General features: G+C 34.5%; 2 protein-coding genes and 1 pseudogene across 3 annotated transcripts; 1 reads left to right on the top strand and 2 right to left on the bottom strand.

Moving 5' to 3' along the window:
• Window positions 1-2,845: 2,845 nt before the first annotated feature.
• LOC129872375 (cell number regulator 1-like) lies at window positions 2,846-14,112 on the top strand (annotated as a pseudogene).
• LOC129872373 (protein DETOXIFICATION 48-like) lies at window positions 5,258-7,422 on the bottom strand. 2 transcript variants are annotated; one of them, XM_055947360.1, is made up of 3 exons: window positions 7,164-7,422; window positions 6,836-7,003; window positions 5,258-6,758 (listed from the first exon to the last, which is right to left on the bottom strand). In XM_055947360.1, exons 2-3 carry the CDS (start codon window positions 6,956-6,958, stop codon window positions 5,376-5,378), a joined length of 1,506 nt encoding a protein of 501 aa, XP_055803335.1. In that variant the 5' UTR covers window positions 6,959-7,003; window positions 7,164-7,422; the 3' UTR covers window positions 5,258-5,375. The 2 variants fall into 2 exon arrangements, with proteins under 2 accessions (XP_055803335.1, XP_055803334.1); XM_055947359.1 differs by having other exon boundaries at window positions 6,836-6,888.
• Window positions 11,963-20,498, bottom strand: LOC129872374 (ATP-dependent RNA helicase eIF4A). Its single transcript, XM_055947361.1, has 6 exons — window positions 20,176-20,498; window positions 19,967-20,104; window positions 19,457-19,672; window positions 12,885-12,924; window positions 12,498-12,595; window positions 11,963-12,283 (listed from the first exon to the last, which is right to left on the bottom strand). The coding sequence occupies exons 1-6, from the start codon at window positions 20,275-20,277 to the stop codon at window positions 12,266-12,268; spliced, it is 612 nt and encodes a 203-aa protein (XP_055803336.1). The 5' UTR covers window positions 20,278-20,498; the 3' UTR covers window positions 11,963-12,265.
• Between the last annotated feature and the right edge of the window lie 1,764 nt (window positions 20,499-22,262).

Below are 22,262 nucleotides of genomic sequence, written 5' to 3'. Positions count from 1 at the left end.
CATTGTTGGGCATAGCTAGCCAGCCCACCATAATTTTATCCATTTCATTCTAGTACAGAATTAGCAGCTTTCATGCATTGATGGGCCTCCCACGTGATGTAGGCCCTGCACGTATAGGGCCGAAATTATCTTTGTCTAATTGGAGTCGATTGATTATTTTTTGATCGAACAATTATACTTTATAAATACATGGAAAAATTGACTTTTCCTGTAATTTTTTTTTAATATTTATGAATATTTTAGTAAATATTTTTAACTCTGTCAAAACTGATATACATAAGAAATATTTAAAAAAATTAAGCGATGAGGCAATTTCTTAGGAAGGTGCGTATTGCTTTGTAAAGACTTTTTATGGTTGGACTTCTAATTTTGAATGATTAATTTGTTGTTATTGATAAAATCAAGAAAGAGTAGATTAAATGATTTTTGCTGAAACCTAACGTTGAACACTCTTTCTCATTTCACGTGGACACCAGCTTAAAGATCAGATTTTACTTAATTAAGAAGCATCCTTTTAATTTATTGAAAGACTTAGTTCCATTTTTTTCAAAATAAGTGTTTTTTTATATATTTATTTTTTATCTTTTCATTATTTCGAAATAAGTGACTAAAATATCATTTATTTTGAAACGGACAGAGTATTTTTAGGAATAAGTAGGATTCTTAAGGAGTGTGTCTAAGCTAAAATATTACTCTTTTCGTCTCATTTTAGTTGTCATAATTTTCTTTTTGAGAGTCAAACTAAATAAACTTTGACTAATATTTTAAGATATATTTTTTTATCATATTGATATGAAAAAATTATAACTTATAGTACTTTTCGTATAGTTTTTGAATATCTAATTTTTTACTTTATAATATTGAGTTAAAGTAATATAATTTAATTTTAAAAATTAGTTAAATTGACTTTTGAAAAGCGCAAATTAGTCAAATTGAATCTCCGGAACCCTAACCAACGTTTTGGATTTTGGAGTTTTCGCCTGCTGCGATTGCTCTTGCTCGACTCTTCATGGGTGGTGAAGGATGACTTCTTCACTCTCAGATGGCGATCCAACCCCGAGCAATCTTAATTATTGGTAGGACATGACAACTAAAATGGGAGGAGGGAGTATGTAGTATTTATTTTGGGACGAAGGAAATACATCTCATTTTTTAGGAATAACTAACTTTCTTAAGGAGTGTGCTCAAACTAAAAATACCACTTATTTTGAAAAGGAGAAATAAGTAGTTGTCTTAAAAGGAGTCCAAGTTAAAATACTACTTATTTTGAAACGGAAAAAAACTTTTTAGGAATGAGAATTTTTTTTAAGGAATATGCCCAAATTAAAAATATCATTTATTTTGAGAGGGAGAGTTTAATAAGGTGCTCCAAATATTTTAGTGAATAATTGAGCTTGGATTGCGCATTGAAATGCTCAGTTTTAACTCACACGAATGTTTATAAATTTAATTTATGTTACATTTGTAGATGAACCCTTGATAACACCACCAGAATATTGTACGATTTAATTGTTCAAATTAGCATGCTTAATTTTAATTTATGAGTTGTCACATAACATGACATCCACTTCAATAAACTGTACTAACCCTCATTCTCTTTTCTTGGCATTATTTTCTAGAAAAGTTAACATTATCTCAGACTATTTGATCCATTTCCTTTTATAAATAAGTAAAATCCATTCAAACCTTTTGAATTTGGAAAATAATACAGTATCTCATTCACCTCTTTGAATGAGACAGGAAATTAAACCCTTTTAAGAGAAACTTCGTATCAAAATTATAATGGCAAAGGCATGGATTTGACCTTTAATTTACCCTTAGAAATTTATGGTACGACGTGTACAATTCAATAAGGTTAATCAAGAAATTAACGCAGGAGACTTTAATTAGCTATTAAAATGCACTTCCTGAAAAACAAGACCATTGAAGAAAAAAAAAACTACAAATTGAAAGAGGTACATTGTGCAAGTTGTTCTTTTTCTTTTCCATCCACCATATGGTGCAAAGTGAAGGTACACTATATTATTGTGCAAGTCCATTCATATTACTCCTTCCGTCCCCAATTAAATGGACATTTTATTAAAAATAATTGTCCATATTACTTGATCATTTACAATCAGAATAGTATTAATTAAAAAAAAATTCATTTTACCCCTATAATTAATATGACAGTTTGAATACGAACAATTTTCAATACTAGCTATTCTATACTTTGAGCCTATTTGGATTGACTTATAAGCTGCTTATAAGTTATTTTCAGCTTTTTGAGTGTTTGCCTGACCAACTTAAAGTCATTTTGTGCTTAAAATAAGACCCAATAAGTTGGTGCAACACAATTTTTTTTTGACTTATAAGTTGTTTTCAACTTATAAACTATTTAAAATAAGTCTATCAAAACAGACTCTTTATATGCATATTTTCTCTAACTTATTTTATGTCCATTGATATAAACAAAAGGCAAAATAGTAAAATTGATCAATTTATTAATGATTTCTTAACTATCGTGTAAAACAGAAAGTGTCTATCTAATATGGGATGTAGGCAGTAATAGTTGTAGTCTTGTTTATGTAATTTTTGTTTTTTGACTATTTCTTGTACTTTAATTATCGTATTATTTTGTTGTAGTTACTGTTCAAAATGTTTTGTTATGTTTTCGCTTCTGTTATATTTTTTTTATGAATTACTTTAGATTATTTTTTCTTTGAACCGAGAGCTTATCAGAAATAACATATTTACCTCTAAATGTAGAGATAAAGTCGTCGGTAGACTATACTCGTGTTGTTGCATATAGTGCTAGTTACTTTAATTAATAAAATTTCAACTCTTACAAGATTTCTTAGAAAGGATGTTTTAGGTACGCATTTCATACTTTAAAGTCATTTCTTGAAACTAATGTTTTGCGTTAAATTAGGACATTGTACCATTTACCAAGAGGAACAATTCATTCATTTTCTTCAAATTAACTTTACTCTAAAAACAAATATAATGTATCCATCGGTTCATCAAGACTACGGCAAATTCTCCGGTGAAGGATATAATCCTGGCCCTATGAAACAACCTTATGTTCCTCCTCACTACGCATCTGCCCCCAGTATGCCGGTGCACTCTCCCGCCGCCACGCCGCCGCCGTGGTCAACCGGTCTTTGCCACTGTTTTGATGACCCTGCTAACTGTTTAGTTACTTCTGTTTGCCCTTGTATCACCTTTGGACAGATCTCCGAAATACTAAACAAAGGAACAACTTGTAAGTATGTAAACATTAATTTTAGTACTATGATATTGTCTCACTTATTTTTTTCACTTAGGCGTATTTTTGATACGATGAAAGTTAATTTGTTTCAAATAAATTATTTTTTGATATTTGGTTACCAAGAGAAAAAATCGATGGAAAAGGGAAGTAAATACCCTCTTTCACTTTTAACTTCATACTACTTGTTCAACTCATTAGTGTAGAAGTTGTAATTTGGTCTATTTATATAATTTTGGATAATAATTCTCGCCACATGATCTAATTTTGAGGCTCAACATTCATATTTTTATTGTGGTATTATAATTAGTCTCATCCTAATTCTTGATTAATTCAATGTTCGACTCTCATATTATATTATTCGCATTCCATATGTCTAGTTATGATCATTTGGGGTGTTAGATCCTGCATCTATGCCGGAGGTGTACTTTGGTCTCTTTAATTTCTTGAGCAATTACACTGCAGCTATTGGGAATGAGTTAAAGCTCAAAGACGATTTTCTCATCACTTGCAACAACTACTATATTCTTAGACATTATCATTAATACGTAGGATTCAAAAAAATTATCAAAACACTTAGGGGCCATTTGGTTATGGAATAAACCCAAAGCTAATTCATGTATTAATTTTATATCATGTTTGGTTTGCAAATAGGACAAAAGTTATATCACATATTACTCTTATATAATGTTTGATTGCGTTTTTTGTAATCCTACATAATTAATACTGACATAACTTATGAGGGAATCTATGTATAAGTTATGCGGGATAGAAGGTGGAATAAGTTATGTGGGTATTAGTTATACATGTATTAAAATAACAAACTACACATTTACCCCTTTTTTGTCTTGATTGCTTAGTCCTATTCAATACAAATTACTTAATTGTTTTTAGTTATTTGTTATTTACTTTATTATTTTAGCTATTGGTATTATTTAAATTTTAATGTGTTATTTAGATAGTTATTTATTTTAATGAGTATAATAAATATTAACTCACTAAACATTTTGAAATTAAGAAATAAGAATTAGCTCACTAATTTTTTTTAAATTCTGCATAACTAATACCTACATGACTAAACCCTGCATAACTAATACATGCATAACTCTAACCAGTAACCAAACGGCCCCTTACTGATTTGATAAATTTATTTTTTAATCTTTAATCTATAGACTTCCTCAAAAATATTGTCTACTTATTAATCAAACACCCAAAAAAATCAAGAAACTTTCTTTTTTTTGTGAAGTGTAAAAAGAGGTTACTCGTAGCAATGATTGTAATGAAGTAAGTTTATGATGTTTGTGTTGTTTTTTGATGTTAGCATGTGCGAGTAGAGGTGCATTATATGGTTTGCTGGGGCTGACAGGATTGCCTAGCCTTTATTCCTGTTTCTATAGGTCCAAAATGAGGGGGCAATATGATCTGGAAGAGGCACCTTGTGTTGATTGTCTTGTACACGTTTTCTGTGAACCTTGTGCTCTTTGCCAAGAATACAGAGAGCTTAAGAACCGTGGCTTTGATATGGGCATAGGTAATCATAAGTTTATGCACTGATGATATAAGAAATATTTACATAATCAGGTCACTTATACACTACGTTTATAATAATGTATTGTAATTGTGTTGTACTTGTAGGGTGGCAAGCTAATATGGATAGACAAAGCCGGGGAGTTACGATGCCCCCTTATCATGCAGGCATGACCAGGTGAAAATGTTTGCTTCTGTGGTTGTTAATTACTAATTGGATGTACTTAATTAGTATTAATTTCTAATGGCAACTCATTTAACTTTGACAAGCTTTACAATTTACAAGTGTCTTTGACAATGCTACCTCCAATTCCCTGTGTGTTCAGCCGGCAATGTGTTATTAAGTTTGAAATTATATTTTGATTTAAATTTATGTATCCTCAGTAATGTTCAAATTCAAACTCTTCCTACCTATGAAATTATTAAACATGACTCCATGAGCAACATATATATATACATATTAATTATTTACTTGAAGGACCACAAAAACCGATTTTTTTTTATAGAGAGCAAACAAGCTGAAGAACTAGAAAAAAGGAAGATACATACCACTGCACTGTACTGTACTTATCAGTATACAAAGGATAAACAAATTAACTTTCTAGCACACTGTTTTAATTGATATAGTTTGATATTCCACATCAACACCAATCAACTCTTTGGCTCTCTGGGCTTGAACCATCCAATCAGTTCTACTCAACACAAAAACCATGAGACATGCACAAACAGCTTGAGCAGCCAACAAGCCCAAGCAAAGGCCCAACAAGCCCATCTTCATAACAAAGCCCAATACAATTGCCAGGGGCAATCCAACCCCATAGAAAGAGCCCAAGTTTATATGAACAGCCAAAGCTGGCCTTGCACTGCCCCTCAAAGCACCACAACCGGTGGTCTGTGGGCAGTTTCCCAATTCACACAACCCCACCACCGGCATTGCCGCTGCTGTCAGCCACAAAATCGACTCGTCGTCTGTAAAAGCCTTGCCCCAAGCATTTCTTAATGTTGTCATAAATAGCATTGCTATGAAGCTTGTAAATGTAGCACACAAAATTGCTACATGACATGAAGTCTTTGCTTTATTAGGCCTATTGGCTCCTAATTCATTCCCAACTCTTGTGGACACAGCCAAACTTAACGCTGATGGAAATATATAAGCAAGTGAAGTAGCCTGCAAGAGAATTCCCATAGTAGACACTGCCTCTGCAGCATTAAAAAGAACCCCTGATAACAATATCATCAATTCATACCACCACCACTCTAAGCATACAGATATACAGCTAGGGACAGCAAGAATCAAAATTGGTTTCCACCCTTCAAAGCATTCAGCTGACCAACCTTGCCAAGATTTTCTATGAACACCAGAAAAACTAACATAAAGAAAAAGAACAGCAAGAAGATTGAAATCAGCTATCACCACAGCCATAGCAACACCTTTAATGCCAAGGCCAAGTTGATAGATAAGTAAATAGTTGATAGGTGCATGCAGGGCAAGTGATAAAGCAGCACTAAAAGTAACAGGGAAAGTAACATTCTGAGTTCTCAAGTAGATTTTGAGAGGATTGATAATGGATTGAAAGAAAAGATTAGGGAGACAGAAAGACAGATAAGTTGAAGCAATTGATGAAATGGTTGGATCTTGGCCACAGAAAAGGAGTAAAGGTTCAATCTTTATCCATAAAAGAGAAATGGGGATGGATGAAAATAACAGAATCAAGATTGTACGTTGTAGAGTTTGACCCATAAGAGGCCATTGTTTAGCACCACAAGCTTGAGAAGATATAGCCTCCATACCCATAGCAAGCCCAGAAAGAACAGAGTAACCAGTGATATTAGCTATGCCAATAGATAAAGATCCACCAGCAAGTGCTTCTTTACCTAATCTACCCATAAACAACATTGATATCATTGATTTTCCATATATAAGCAATCCAGCAGCAATGATGGGAAAGGCTATTGAATATAGCAACTTCACCTCCTCCACAACCTAGCATCATACATTCCAATTAATTTCCAGATTCAATTTTATTATTTTTAAAAAAAAAGAAAAATTTAAAAACTAACCTCAGTAATGTTTGGTCGTTGATGAGTTTGATCTTGTTCATCCGGAGTTGTACCTGCATGAATTGATTTCAATATCGGAATACTAGTATCCATCAGCAGAGGCGTTGAAGGTGTTAGAGCCATCACGAAAAACAACAGGAGGTGTCGTGCAGAAGCTAATAAAGAAACCTTGAACAACAACGATTAATTAATTAATGTATCAGGGGGATCATAAACATTCTATTCTGATAAAAAAGAGAGAATTGAAGTTGGTTCTGGTTCATCCACTACTAGTAACTAGTTTCAACATCTATTTATCAAGGAAAATGTACATAGTGTTGATATATACCAGTGGGTGAAGAGTGAGCTCTCGGTGGTTTAAAATGGAGAGAGTGAGACATAGGAAAGATAAGGTGGAAAGTATACATGGGGAAAACCTTTGTCCTTTCTCTACTTCAATCCAAATCTTTGTTGGATTCCATGCAAATGACAAATTTCACTAAGCTGTCATCACATCTCTTCGTCATTAGATTCTTTGCCTTCTCTTGCTTTGCATTTCTTTTCTTTTTCACTTCTCAATTTATTATTTCAATTTTCATAGGCCAGTTATTTAGTTACAAAGGTATCAAGAAATAGATAGAATTGTTAAGATGTGCCCAATCTTACCTAAATATATATATCATTTTACCAAAAGAGGTAAAAGAAATATAATAGTAAAAATCTTTATACCATCGGACTATTTAAAAGTTTCACTACTATAAATAGTAGCAGTAATGTTAATAGTACTTGGAGGAAAAAAATGGACATGGAATGACTAGTAAGAATACATCATTCACTATTAAATAAAAAAAATACATCATTCACTTGGGTATAAGTTAAATTACTATATAAATGTCGAGTATTATATTTGGAATTAATTTATATTTTTAATCAAACAAAATATAAATTTAATCTTAAATATCCCATCAATTAGTTAAAGAATCATAAATTCTGGATAACTAAATGTCATTCCAGCGTTACCATAATACTCAAATCCAAAGATCAAATGCAATAATTTAGGGATTTACAACATGTGTAGGTGAGGATTCGAGTGAAGGGAAGTGCCATCGACGTAGCATAGTAAACACCACGTATATGAAAACTCTCACAAAGCATTGCACGTGTAATACATCAGTTGTCGTTGATAAGAAAATCCATGGAAGATATGTATATACACATGAACCATTCAAACGGCAAAAGCAGGTCAAAATCTACGTTCCCCGTGCGCCTTAATTTGGACTGGTGTATAACAGAATTTGCTACAAACTCTTGCCTAACTGCCAAATTCTCGAGAACCTTAATCATTGCTATATCGTCCGTATTAATAAAGTTTATATACACTCGATGGTTAGCTTCTGAGCATTATTATAAGGGGTAAAATCGGTATTGTCCACATGCATGGACAAATGACACATAGTTCAAGCATCCGTTTATGAAGGGGTAATCAGTAAGTGTTGAACGAACCCTCCGAAGCTATATTTAATTATCTGCCTCCTGTACCATAAGTCCATAGCACCAAAGACTAGTGAAATTTAATTAACTTTGCTGCGGCACCATGTTCATATGAACCAAATAATTTCGACGCCAGATATAAATTTGTGTGTAAAATCCACTAATATTATAACAAATAGTAGATCTGAATCCATCAGTGATTTAATGTTGAATTCACAAAATTGAAATTGTGAATAGGACTTGCAACATGAATTAGCATGGCCATGTGCTAGTCATAAAGTAGCAATATACTTTCCTTTCCTTAAAGTTTAAAAGAACCTTTTTATTGATGGAAGCCAACTTGATAAGTCTCTCTAAATCTCTAAAGCAGTATGCACAGGTAGGCCACCTTAGTACTAGCTAAATTGTTGTATCAGGAGAAGTAATAATCCATGGCAAAGATGCAGATGATATTACCCCTTTTTGTCATAAAACTTTAGGGACCATGTATTGTCCATCTTCATTGTGTTCCCTTTCTTCCCTTCCATAAGACAGCACCTATCTCTATCAATATCTCCCACAGTTGATGAAAGAAAGAGACGCACAACAAACACTTAGATTAAATTGCCCGGAACAGGCAATGCACTGGCAATCAGATTTCACGTGACACTCCCTCTTTCCGTGGAAAAAATTTCATCAACCAATTACTCAGATTCATTGCTTTGCATGTCCCCTTCAAATGTGGGGACCCAACCCTAGCTCCTGATTATTGCATGAAATTGATGATTCTTATCCTACTTTCAAGTTTGTTATAAGGATTTGCTGAATCAACTTCATCATTTATTATAGACCCATGGGATATAAGTCCAGTTACCGGTAAAACTAAAACCTCCTCGGAGTCGGAGAGAGGAGGTTGACATGAAGTTCGTAATGTATCTTCTACTCTCTCTAGAAGGAGGTCATGAGAAATTATACATCTTTGCCCAAGGCATTCACAATGGAAGACTTGTATAATGAGCGTCAACAGTGAATCACAAAAAATATTACTCTATATTATGTCTCAGAGACCTAGTGTCAATAGACAATATTATTTCTACAAATTTAGGTAAAGTTAAATAACTTTTTGGTCACAAGTTAGCAACTCTATGTGATATTTGGGCTAAGTTGAGTAAGTTTTTTCATTACAAAAATAATTTAGTGACTTTGATGCACGTAAAGATTGAATGATCATCCGTCAAATGACTGCTAGTTACGATTGGAAGGCAAACTATTCGGCTATACAAGTCACTTTTTGGAAGGAATTGTAATGGCACGCTGTGAAGTATTGGGGTTAAGGGAAAATAATTTCTACTTCTTTTAGACTACATAATTAGACAAGATCCAAATTCTTACCCTGAAAGTCATTGGAAAAATTAAGAAGGTAAAAATATCAACATATTTATGAAACACAATTATAATTTAAAGAATTACAATAAATCAATATTTTTTTTATAGCGAATTCCTCCCTCATCTCTTCCTTGCCTCTCCTCCCGCTGCTCTCTCTTCCCTTTTCCCCTCTCTCTCCCGCCAATAAGAAGAAATGCATTAAATGTATTATGTATCAATTGTATTCAAAAAACTATATTTGTATTCATAAGAATACAATATGCATTCATTTTCTTTGTCAAATGTATTATGTATCAATAATATCCAATCAAATACATGTGAGAAATTTGTATTTTATATCAATTGTATTCGAAAAACTAAATTTATATGCAACTGTATTTGTATTATGTATTTTTATATCCGTGATACAATGAATGCAACATGTATTCATCCTCTTTCCTTGCTTCTCTCCTCCTAATATGCATTCATTTTGATACAAATCAGTTTGTCTTTTTTTGTTTTTATCTCTGAAATATGTGAAAAAATACAAAAAAACAAATGCTTAGCAAACCAAAGTATAGTTGCGAATGTAATTAGTGAAACTGTAGCTAAGTAGTCCTATTTAAGGCCTAATGTTTGATGTTTTTGAAAGTTTCCCAAAGTCATTTATGTGTAGCTTCCCCTAAGACTAGGCGAGGTTACCTTTCGTTTTTTCTATCCCATATTTGGTTTAGGAGATTGAGATCAAGTTAAGGATTGAAAATTCAACTGTTTTCCAAAAACACCCTGGCATGTTGCAATCAGCCATTTTGCAAGATTTATCAAGAATATCATAGCTAAAATGGGCATAAAACTTTACTCGAGAACAATTCAGGGGATCTAACTGTATGTGAAATTAGACATCGACTAGGGAAACGAAAACAACCTGGAGAAAAACACATCTTACCTTCCCACAAAAATAGTCTTGTTTTTAATAACATTGTTTTGCTTCTTTCTTCTTAGTAATTTCTTCCAACTGTGCATATATAAATCTGTTTCTCCATCTCCATACTCACCACAATCTCTTTGAATGGAGAGAAAAATTATATAATGTAAGCAGATAGAAGACTTTGAGGGATCGAGCATAAACCACAGCTAAAAATAGTTAGCATAGTTAAAAATGCAGGTTAAAATCCAGATATTTTCAACAGGAAGCTTCAAATGTGGCATAGCAAACCTCTAGGACTCAAGATTTTAATGGGTTAATTATCCTCAAAGCAGACACAAAAGTAACCTATTTAACAGTGTGGGGACTAACCGCTAGACCGAAAAAAATGTGCTCCACATCTTGCAACCAATTCATTTATCTGGGGCCTGAGTAGGTCAATTCCAAGATTTTCTTAGAAAAATTCCAATGAACTTATTTGGCTTCAGACAATCTACCGGTCCCAACATAAATCACTCCTTGATTGGGATAAAAGATATATACTAATACATACTAGTAAACAGATTGAATTAGTTGTTCTCTTCTGTCTTTATACTATTATTCTCTTTTTCTTCTATATACTTTCTCTTCTCTCATAAAATTGGAATTACAATATCACAAACACTTAACTACATTTCCCATCTCTATGCCTATTACATGACCAATTCATTTAAGTACAACAAAAGTAATACTAGAAGTCCTCAAGTCGAAATCTTGTAATTCCAAATGTATGGCCAATTGGCCATATCAGTTGGCAGCAAAGAATAAAAGTTGTCCCTCCCCTTTCTCATGCAATATAAACCACGACGGCAAATTGTGATAGTGTGCCAGTTGTTACAGCTAATGTAACCAAGTTCTGTGGCCTCATTTGTGAAAGATAGTGGAATCAAGTCACAATTGAAAGTAAAGTCATGAGAATGACTAGAGCCAAGAACGAGAAACATTGGTTGGCAGCAAAGCATCACGAATCCCAATGATAAAAGGGACCCTTCTAGGCCATAATCCCATTAGTAGGCTTGAACTCAAGAATGCAACTTTCTAAATTCCAACTACCAGTTAAATAATCAAAACTGGACTTCATGCATATATGAACAACATTGACATGGCCCAATAAAGATCTTACCTCTTGAACATCTCAATTGCTCTAACGTAAACCTACTGACAATTCAAATCTTCCCAAATTCATATTTCGTGTAGAGTACCTTCAGATTAAAATGAACAGCTACTAAATCTGTATAGCCCCTCTCCTAATGACATAGGCAAGGAGCTATATTACGTTAAAATTGAAACCATCCTGAAGATGAAAATCACATTCACCCCCTTCCTAACCCCCCAGATAAAGGCTCGGGTAATCAACACTCATCTCATAATTGACAAAGCATGGAATAGGATCCAAATTCAACAACAGAACTCTACTCAGGAAAGCCAAATGACAGTCTGATGTAGTACTACAGAAGTGGAGAATTTTTTAATCATATGCCTAATTACTTGAAATCTCATGGGTTCAGAAGACATCTGCAGGGCCTCATCTCTTCACAGGAAAGCCAAATGACAGTCTGATGTAGTACTACAGAAGTGGAGAATTTTTTAATCATATGCCTAATTACTTGAAATCTCATGGGTTCAGAAGACATCTGCAGGGCCTCATCTCTTCACAGAATCTCAAAAATCTGCTCAGAAGCATGTGCACAAGTTGACAAGCAAACATTATTGAGATTATTAGTGAGCTTCAAAAGAATAGAAATACGAGACAATTGTGCACGTATGCATCCACAAATTGCAATACAACAACACACGGGTCCAAATAACTCATAATCCCATTCCTGGCTTCACACTGATGTTTCCATGCAATAATAAACTGCAAGAACCAAATTAAGACCTTACATTAATGGGCATTTCTGCTATGAGAAGGCCACTACTTTCTTCAAGGCTTTTGAGAGTAACAACTTCGCCTCCAACAACCATGTTGATCACACATCCATCTGCATATGATCAAGAAACTTATGTGATATGTTCAAGAATAACAAAGCTAACATGACACTACATATTATCAACTACATAGAAAATAAGGTGGGGGAAGGGAGTTTGAAGGAACGGGCATTTGGATGACATCCTTCTTAATTGACTCCAATGAGGAAGGAAGTATTATGAAGGAGATGTGAAAAATAATTATGTTCTATCTTGCATTCTTTGCTTCCATTCCTCTTATTCCTTCTCTCAAGTCTAATCTGCTCTCTTTTCAAATCCAGTTCTTTAGTATGGAAAGAGAACCTGCTGCCAAGCAAGTAGCCATGCGCCTCATATATGTTTCCTACATAAGAGCATAACAACAAGGTAAGTACATTTGCAAGTCCTGAGGTACAGATCACAAATTCAAACAATTAAATGCAATTGTCAAGTGAAGTATATATCTTTCACTATACATGTTTTTTCTAGGCCAACTTCCTCCAACAATTTCTAGGATCAAATTTGGTTCCTAAAGAACAGAAATGAGGAACTAATAAGATTTAAAGAATTAAGAACAGAAGAATCTTATGAGCCCATGATATATATTATACTCATGAAAAAAGAGAACTGAAGCCAAAATACCTCAAAAAATTCAACCCCCATTAAAGAGTGTATTGAGTTAATTGTTTCACACATATATTGATTATCAGGTACAGTGATTGATTTTACCTGAGCTGATTTTGAACAAGTGTAAAGTGGAGACATATATGCGGGCAAATTAGATATCTGTCTCTAATACAGTAAATGGAGGCAGCATCTGGGCTGCTAGCCCAAGCTTATGAGTTCAGTTCTTCATTAAGTTGACTAGGCCCAATTTATTATTTATCAACAGCTTACAGGTGTTGTGCAGCTTATTAGTTGTTCGTGCATAGCATCTAGATATTTTATTTTCAGCTGAAATCTGTGAGGATATATGTTTAGTTGTTTACATTCATTCACAGCTTTGGCAACTCTTCCAGATGTTCATATTCTTCATTCACAAATACAGAAACCACACTGGGGTGTTCATATTCTTCACCAAATATCTCAAATTGATGAAAGATTTCAGCCGACATGGTATCCGAGCAAATTCAGGGTCTGACAAGATCTTCATGATAATTTCTCTTCGAATGATGTTAGGGTTTTGCAATCACAGCAAACCTCAAGTCAGTACTTGCATGTCTGGATACTCTGGAGCAATTAATGGTTTTCTTTCATGTTTAAGACTTAAAAGTCTCACTAGTTGCCCTTGTTCACCTTTGGTTCTTGTTGTTCATCATTGTTACTTCTCTGCCTAATCAGCATATGCCAAATCCTTAAAATTCATCCTATCCTTTGAACCCGTTGTATACATATATACACGCATCAAGAAATCCTGGAACATGGTGGTGTGCAGTCTCTTCATGTAAACGGGTTTAGTGGATGGCGAAGAATCATGCTCACATTGCAGTGAACTAAATTGCTCGGACTCTTCACTTTATGTGCCGTACCCGAGCGGCACGACGTGGGTGGGGGATCTGTACAGGATCTAGTCAATCAATTTTGGGTACTTTGACCAAAAATCAATAGAGAAATTCGAGACAACTACAATGAGTTCTGAAATCAAAACAAAAGCTAGGGTGACACTATAATTTAGGCCTATGTTTTTTTATTGCTAAAAGATATTTGTATAAAAAAGTCAGCAACCGGAAGATGCGTTAAAGATATTTACAGATCAACATCATTGTTGAATGTGCAATGAACTCAAGAAGTTCATCGTGGCTGCTATATCATTTGTAATAGCCATATTACACCATAAAACAGCAAGGAGATGCATATGTACTTAATTATAATTACAGATTCAAACTTGCTCTGAAAAATTCATGTATTTCTTTCCTTCCAAATAGTCTATACCATGATCTTGGCATAATTTTATAACTCTACTTTTAGATATTTGAATTATTTTTAGCCGAATCCCCGCACCGGTATCCATAACTAGATTTGTACTCCCGAATCTTAAAATTTTGATCGTGAAGAATCCGACCTCTAGATCCACACCCGTATCGGACACCCACATTAGAGTCCGAGCTACTTATCATTGCACTGCTAGCTAAGATTAAGGTGGCATTGTGAACGTCAATTATCCCAAAGCACGTGGCTATTCACTTCTCCTCGGGTAGTCGTAGAGGTGTAATCACATAATAACCATCTTTCATCTATCCAATATATATGTGTGTGTGTGTATATATATATATATATATGAAAAGGAGCAGGCCCCTATGATGCCGTCACTATACAACAGTGTTGTCAAATACGCACTTAAAGCGTGCTTAAGCCCTGAAGCAAGGCAAAAATGTGTTGAGCGCTTAGTCTCACTTAATGTGCACTTCAGTGTCGTCATCAAGGTTCTAAGGCATACTTCTCCTTGACAATGAGCTTCTTTTGAAGAGGCGACACTAAATAATTGATATTTCACGTTATCGGGAAAAAATCAACTTCTTTGTTCATATATTTGTCATTCATGCTTATAATTGTTAGTCCTGGACTAAACATATATATATTTATATTTTTTCTCCCTTTGTGCCTTTTTCGTTAAAACACAAGTTTTATTTGCGCTTAAAGCTCCAATGGACCTTAGAGCTTTTTTGCACTTTTTTTCTTTTGATAACACTGCAACAGAACCCCTTCTCCCCCAAACCCACATCTCCCAAAAAAAAATAAGGAAAAAAGAAGTGCTACATTTCAGTTTCTTTTCAATGTTTAAGACCTTAGACCATTTTCAGTGCATCTTATCTTACTTAACTGGACTTATAATCACTAACTTGTTTAACAAAGAAACTAAACATGAGTAGGCAAAAATAATTTGGAATTGTAGAAAGTTGGAATCACTAGATGTACCTTCTTAATATGTTTCTTTGGCTTCTAATTGGATCATGCAATTCATGCATTGGTCTATCCATCTTGAAATAAATCCAGAACTCGGATGAGAAAATAAGTATTTATCTAGCATCTCACATCTTATGCACATATAAGAGTGAACCTATGGAATACAAATCCTGTTGAATCATCTTTTGAGTGCATTTACACAATAAATAAATCAATTACACCTCAATCCTAAAACTAGATGGGATAGACTATTAGAATCCTCTACACCTCTTCCAGCTCCATTAAGTTTATTCATCTGATATTAAATAATGTATTTTAAGAGAAACTATAGGTTATCCAAAAAAAAAAATCAAACACCAATTTTTACGTTGTATATAAACCTTAACAAAACTGAAAACACTTCTGGCAAAAACGTGGACATTTGTATGTCTAAAAACAACAACAATGCCTTAATCCAAACTAATTGGTTGCGCTTGTATGGATGATTTACTTTGACGAGAATTCCTTGATCAAGAAAAGAAGTCTTTGAAGAGAACTCCTTGATCAAGAAAAGAAGTCTTTGAAGAGAACTTCTTTCCATGTGATTTTATATCAACCTTGTTTTGTTTTGTTTAACCAGTATGTCTACCTTGTTCAATTTTAGCATCTTTAATCATCATACTATCACACCTGTGGACCACTACAGTTGGATACATTCTGTCAAATGTGATTGTTTCTTATGTTATCTAATCTTGTATAAACACAAACCCATCTCAATATCCGCATTTATACAATAGCTTTTCTTTTTGCCTTGGTGATGAATGAGCTGACACGGTCTATTCAGGAAGAGGTTCCATGGTGTATGCTATTTACGGACGACATAGTTTTGATTGATGAGACTCAGAACAGAGTTAATGATAGGTTGGAGATTTGGAGACAAACGATGGAGTCCAAATGTTTCAGTTTGAGCAGGACCAAAAAAGAATACTTGGAGTGCAAATTTAGTGTTGCGATGGATGAAGAGGGCATAGAAGTGAGGCTTGCCACCCAACCTATCCCCAAGACAGAAAACTTTAAATATCTTAGATCCATCATCTAGAGTAGTGGGGACATCGATGATGATGTCAGGCACCGCATTGGGGCAGCGTGGATGAAATGGAGGCTTGACTCTGGAGTTCTGTGTGATAAGAAAGTACCACCTAAACTTAAAGGTAAGTTCTATAGAATGACGGTTAGACCAGCGTTGTTATATGGAGTGGAGTGCTGGCTAGTAAAGAACTCTCATGTTCAGAAAATGCATGTTGCGAAGATGAGGATGCTGAGATGGATGTGTGGACGTACTAGAAGTGATAAGATCAGGAATATGGTTATTTGGGAGAAGGTGAGAGTGGTATCTGTGGCAGACAAGATGAGAAAAGCGAGACTGAGATGGTTTGGGCATATGCCGAGGAGGGGTGTCGGCGCCCCAGATAGGAGGTGCGAGCGGTTGGATATGGGGGCTATGCGGAGGGGTAGGGGTAGACCGAAAAAGTATTTGAGAGAAGTGATTAGACAAGATATGACGCTACTACATATCACCGAGGACTTGACCTTAGATAGAAAGGAGTGGAGGTCGCGGATTAGGGTAGAAGACTAGTAGGGATAGAATGGTGTCTTGTCGTGTGTCGGTTTAGGGTGGTCGTAGGTCTAGGCGTGCCTGTATAGTTGTATTGTTATTGTCTTTGATTATCGCATTACTTTGCTATCGTAGAAATGCGAATGTTGCGGTAGATGTGTGGACACACTAGGATGGATAGAATTAGGAATGAAGATATCCGAGACAAGGTGGGAGTGGCATCGGTGGAGGACAAGATGCGGGAAGCGAGACTGAGATGGTTTGGGCATGAGAAGAAGAGAGACACAGATGCTCCAGTGCGGAGGTGCAAAAGGTTGGCTATGGACGGTTTCAGGAGGGGCAAAGGGAGGCCGAAAAAGTATTGGGAAGAGGTGATTAGACATGATATGGCACAGTTGCAGCTCACCGAGGACATGACCTTAGATAGGAGGCTGTGGAGGACTTAGACTAAGATAGTGGGCTAGGTGGCTTATCTTTTCTTCATAGTAGTCGTAGTTTTGCTCATTTGTTTATTAACATTTGATTTCTGCATTTGATTACTGCTTGTATTTGTTGGTCCGGTTTACTTTGGGTATCCTATTTATCTATAGTAGTTAATGCTCTTTTTTTTTCGGTCTTTCCTACCCTGACTTTCTCGCTCTCATTATTCATATTTTTATATTGTTTTCGATATGCTTGGCTCTACTGACCTATGTCTTGTTTTTCTTGTTTTTCCTCTCTTGTTCTTCTCTCTTAAGCCGAGGGTCTTTCGGAAACAGCCGTCCTACCTTTCAAGATGGGGTTAGGTCTGCGTACACTCTACCCTCCCCAAACCCCACATGGTGGGATTATACTGGGCTTGTTGTTGTTGTAGTAGTATTTTATTATGCTATCTATATTGTTTTTCTCTCGAACTTGGAACAGTGACTTTTGAGTCGAGGGTCTTTCGGAAACAGCATCTCTATCTCCATGAGGTAGTGGTAAGGTCTGCGTACACCTTACCCTCCCCAGACCCCACTTGTGGGATTTCACTGGGTATATTGTTGTTGTTGTTGTTGTGATATTTGGTGCTTAGAAGCCCATATGATTTCCAAACAATATTGTGAGACACTGGTCCATGACCATCCTATGAAACTCACTTTCCACTTATACATAAGAATTCATTTATCACATATCACTCTTCCATGTCAGACATCCTATTTCAATTTCATGTGTGAAATTTCCATATTTGGTGTCATTCTCTTAAAAGAACGTGCCTAGACATTTGAAGTATGTGCATTTCGGCACTACATTCTTACTTAATCTCACTTCAACTTCATTCCTCTTGAGAAAGCTAAACTAACTATGAATAAATTATGTTCTATTTCTACTTATCCTAATATCCTCAGTCTCTAAAGTACTTTCCATACTTCAAACTTATGAGAGCATTTGCACAGAGTTCAAGCGTTTCATTTTAACTTCGGAATCCTCGCGACCTAATCTAACAGCTTAATGGCTCCAATCTGATAGTTATTCTAACAGTTTTGTTTATGTAATATTTTCATCATTTTAAACCTGAAGGTACATACTAACTTTCAATAAATATGAATTTAACATGTTCTCTTTATGAGCCCGTTTGGATGGGCTTAAAAAAAGTAACTTTTATGTATGAAGTGCTTTTAGAACTTTGAAGTGCTGAAAGTTATTTTTATAAATAAACAGTTGAGTGTTTGGATAAAAGTGCTTATATTGAAAATAAGTGTTTGGATTTTAGAGTTAAAAGAATAAAAAGGGTAGTTTGGGAATTTAGTTAAAATATAAGGGATATAAAAGTAATTTCCATGGTTAAACAAAATGGCTTTAAGCACTTAGAAAAAAAAAGTTAGAAATCCTAACTTTTCATTTTTGACTGACTTTAAGAACTTTATGGCTTAAAGTTAGCATTAGGCAAACACGTCCAAAAGCCAAAAAGGGGCTTTAAATTGGTTTTGACCAACTTAAAGCCCATCCAAACGGGCTCTATGTATGTACTTGTGGCGACATTTTCGATTTCACTTTCTAACAAAGACAAATAAGCAGCATGTTATGGGAGAAAGCTTTATGCTAGAATCCAAAAGGAGGGAAATAATGGAACATCAAAAGCTGAAAGAAATAAGCAGGTCTCAGTGTACACTGGTCAAACGATGCCAGAAAGGAATAAGCAGATCTTAGAAACTTATGGTTTACTTGTTCCTGCTCTTCAAAAGTTAGCTCTCTCTTTTTCTAAACTCCAAGCTGGGAATGAACAGTATTGTCATTTCACACAAGTCCACTACGAGTGTTATGATCCAACAATTAAAAGTCACACCTCTAATTAACAATTCTTCAAGTCCCACGAGTAAGAGTTATTAAAATGCTGAAAAGAAAGATTAAGGAAATGTAAAACCTGCAAGAAGAGTACCTTCTTTGTTGGTAGCTCATAATTAATCAAGACACGAGCACTAATAGGTGACTCCCCAGAGTTAACGAGGGGAAGGCAAACATCCGTGACAACTATCAAATGAGACTTCTCCTCTACCTTCTCTGTTTCCCCTGAATCCTGCTTGATCCACCTCATTGTAGCCTGACGAAAACTAGCTAAAACTCTTGCACGTTCCGCTTCAGGAAGATCACTGTACTGCAAATTTCACACATATATGTTCAATCAATCAATCAACTAACCCTCAATCCCTACCTAGTTGAGACTCTCCATATCAATTTCCCTTTTGCTAAGACTAATTTCATTCAAATAACATGTTCATCATTCAATCCATCAACCAGCTGTGACTCAATTTCAAAGTTCCAAACTACCTGTATCCGTTATATGAATCCTCTGTAACCATCTAAGTCCCATAACAGATTAACAATGTTGATTTAACAACTTAATTTTAAACTAATTTACAACAAAGAGGAAAACGGATTGAGAGAGAACCAGAGCGGCCATTGTAATATGTGGGATATTGGAAAGGGCGGAGAAGACAGCGTCGAGCTCGTCACGTGTGCTGCAGCTAACTACAATAGGTATGGCCCATAGCCGGCCAGCCATGCCCAATAGATCCACCAAAGTCTCCTGTTTCATTTCAGTTTCAATGAGTATTAAAAGCTAATGGTTGAAGGAAATTGGAGAATAGGAAGGGTTACCATTTTGAACTGAATTCTATCGACGGCGAGGTAGAAATGACGTTGCTGGCTGAAACTGAAGCTTGATGGAGAAGTCGATAATGGAGCTTCATTGGGCTCCATCAGTGTGGCTTCTGAGACTTTTGCTTCGCTGAACAATTGAAGAAAAAAAACCACTGCTTCGCGGATTCACCTTTCAATTTCCCTACTCTAAAGCCCAATTCCCCTTTTTGTAACCTCTCAGTTGAGCGTGTATGTGTTTTCAATGTTCCCAGAGATTACGAATATTCTCCTCCAAATTCAATCATCAAATACTTTCTCAGGCTGTTTTCCTTCGTTTACAATTTTCCCAAATAATATCTTGTACACATATTTTAAGTATTAAAAAAAAAATTAAAAAAGGGATTTTTAAAAAGTAAATTATATATTAACACTCATCATATACACTCTGTAAAGTCATATTTATCTTCTTCTTTTTAAAAAAAGAAAAAAAACACCAAATTGATTTGTATTACATTCACACGAATTAGAAGATATTGATTATTCGTTGCATATTAGTTACCAAATATAAATATTTAAATATTTTTAAATATATATATTTTAGATACGTAATAACAAGTGATGCTTAATATTTCTTACCCACAGAAATTTTTTCCTGTTTCAATTTCTACGTTATAGTTAAAATTTGGAGAGTTATTCAATTTCGTATATGATTTTGAATTATTTTAAATTGTTAATTATTGTGATTTATAACATTTTTACATTATTTTCAAACAATATACAATATTCCATGTGTTCCAATTTACGTGACACATAAAATTTGAAGAGTCAATCAAATATTTTATGTCTTTCAAATATTTCAAGTTGTTAATTATATTGATTTATAGTATTTTTTACGTCATTTTCAAATAATATATGTTACTTTTTCTTTCCCAATTTTGTGACATTGATATAATTTTGAGAGTTGGTTGATTTTTTTATGTCTTATAAATTTTTTAAGTTATTAATTGTTGTTATTTATAGTATTTTTTAAAAGATTATTTTTAAATATATAAAAAAAAAAACGTAAATACCCTTGACTAGAAACAGGTATGTCAACAAAGAGACGCATGAGAAAATTGAACAAAAGGTTTCTTTTAAGTGTTGGTTTTATTTTTGGTAATAATAACTTGGTCAAATGTGATAAATGAAGAGTAGACTTAATTAAAAAATTTGGGTGTATATTAATATTTCGAAAATTTTGAAAAGTCTTTCCTCCCTTTTTTTAAAATTTCAACTTTTGAAATTTTTTCCATCATTATCTTTTTAATCTTCATTTGTTTCTCCTTCTTTCTTTTTCCAGATTTCTCTCTCCCCATCTACTTTTTTTTTTTCTTTATGGTCTTTGTTGTTGCTGTCATCACCATCAACGTTCAACATTTTTTATCTCGCTTTTCTTTTTTTTCTCTTTTTGATCCTTATTTTTACAGTATGTTGCAACATGTTAGCAATATGTTGCATTAAATTCTTGTTGCAACATGTTAACAATTTGTTACAACAAATGTTCTATCTGCAATAAATGTCGTTATTTGTTGCAACAGATAGGACATTTATTGCAACAAATTGCTAACTTTTTGCAACAAATGACTTACATTTTGCAGCAACTTCAACGGTTGTGAGGTGAATGAGATGGTGGTTATGACTACAAAGAAGGGGTTGATGGTGGTGGTAACAACGAAAGTTGAGGTGGTTGTTGTTGTGGGAACAACGGTGGAGAAGAAAGAGCTTGCAACAGTGGTGGTGGATGAGAAAGAAGAGGAGGAAGTGGTGGAGAAGAGGAAGAATTAATGGTGGCGGAGGTGTAACGACAATGGTGACGACAAGAGAAGGGGAAGGGACGGTGGCGACATATTGGTAAGGTGGGAAAGGGGAGGGAAGAGGGATGAATGAGAAAAATAGGGTTTTTATATAAATAATAAAACTTGAGAGATTTAAAATTAGTGTCATTAGCACTAATTTTCAAATTGTCACATCTAATCAGTAATTACTTGGATCACTTTTTCTTAATTTTAAAATTCTTTTGTCACCCTTAATTTTTTCTTCTAACAATTCAAAATATATTACCAAAA

The sequence above is a fragment of the Solanum dulcamara genome, chromosome 11 (assembly GCF_947179165.1).
Source record: "Solanum dulcamara chromosome 11, daSolDulc1.2, whole genome shotgun sequence".
Classification (NCBI taxonomy): Eukaryota; Viridiplantae; Streptophyta; class Magnoliopsida; order Solanales; family Solanaceae; genus Solanum; species Solanum dulcamara.
The sequence above is the reverse complement of the archived record's forward strand: the minus strand, read 5'-3'. Positions and strand labels throughout refer to the sequence as shown.

Bases quoted from the DNA above. Each gene is read 5' to 3' on its own strand.
- LOC129872374 (XM_055947361.1), bottom strand. From the start codon at position 20,277: ATGGAGCCCAATGAAGCTCCATTATCGACTTCTCCATCAAGCTTCAGT. The intron at 20,105-20,175 runs GTAACCCTTCCT...GAAATGAAACAG, and splicing joins ATAGAATTCAGTTCAAAATG to GAGACTTTGGTGGATCTATT. The intron at 12,596-12,884 runs GTTCTCTTTCCA...GATCATATGCAG, and splicing joins GGCTACTTGCTTGGCAGCAG to ATGGATGTGTGATCAACATG.
- LOC129872373 (XM_055947359.1), bottom strand. From the start codon at position 7,242: ATGTATACTTTCCACCTTATCTTTCCTATGTCTCACTCTCTCCATTTT. The intron at 6,889-7,163 runs GTATATATCAAC...CAATTCATGCAG, and splicing joins AGCTCACTCTTCACCCACTG to GTACAACTCCGGATGAACAA. The intron at 6,759-6,835 runs GTTAGTTTTTAA...GTATGATGCTAG, and splicing joins AACGACCAAACATTACTGAG to GTTGTGGAGGAGGTGAAGTT.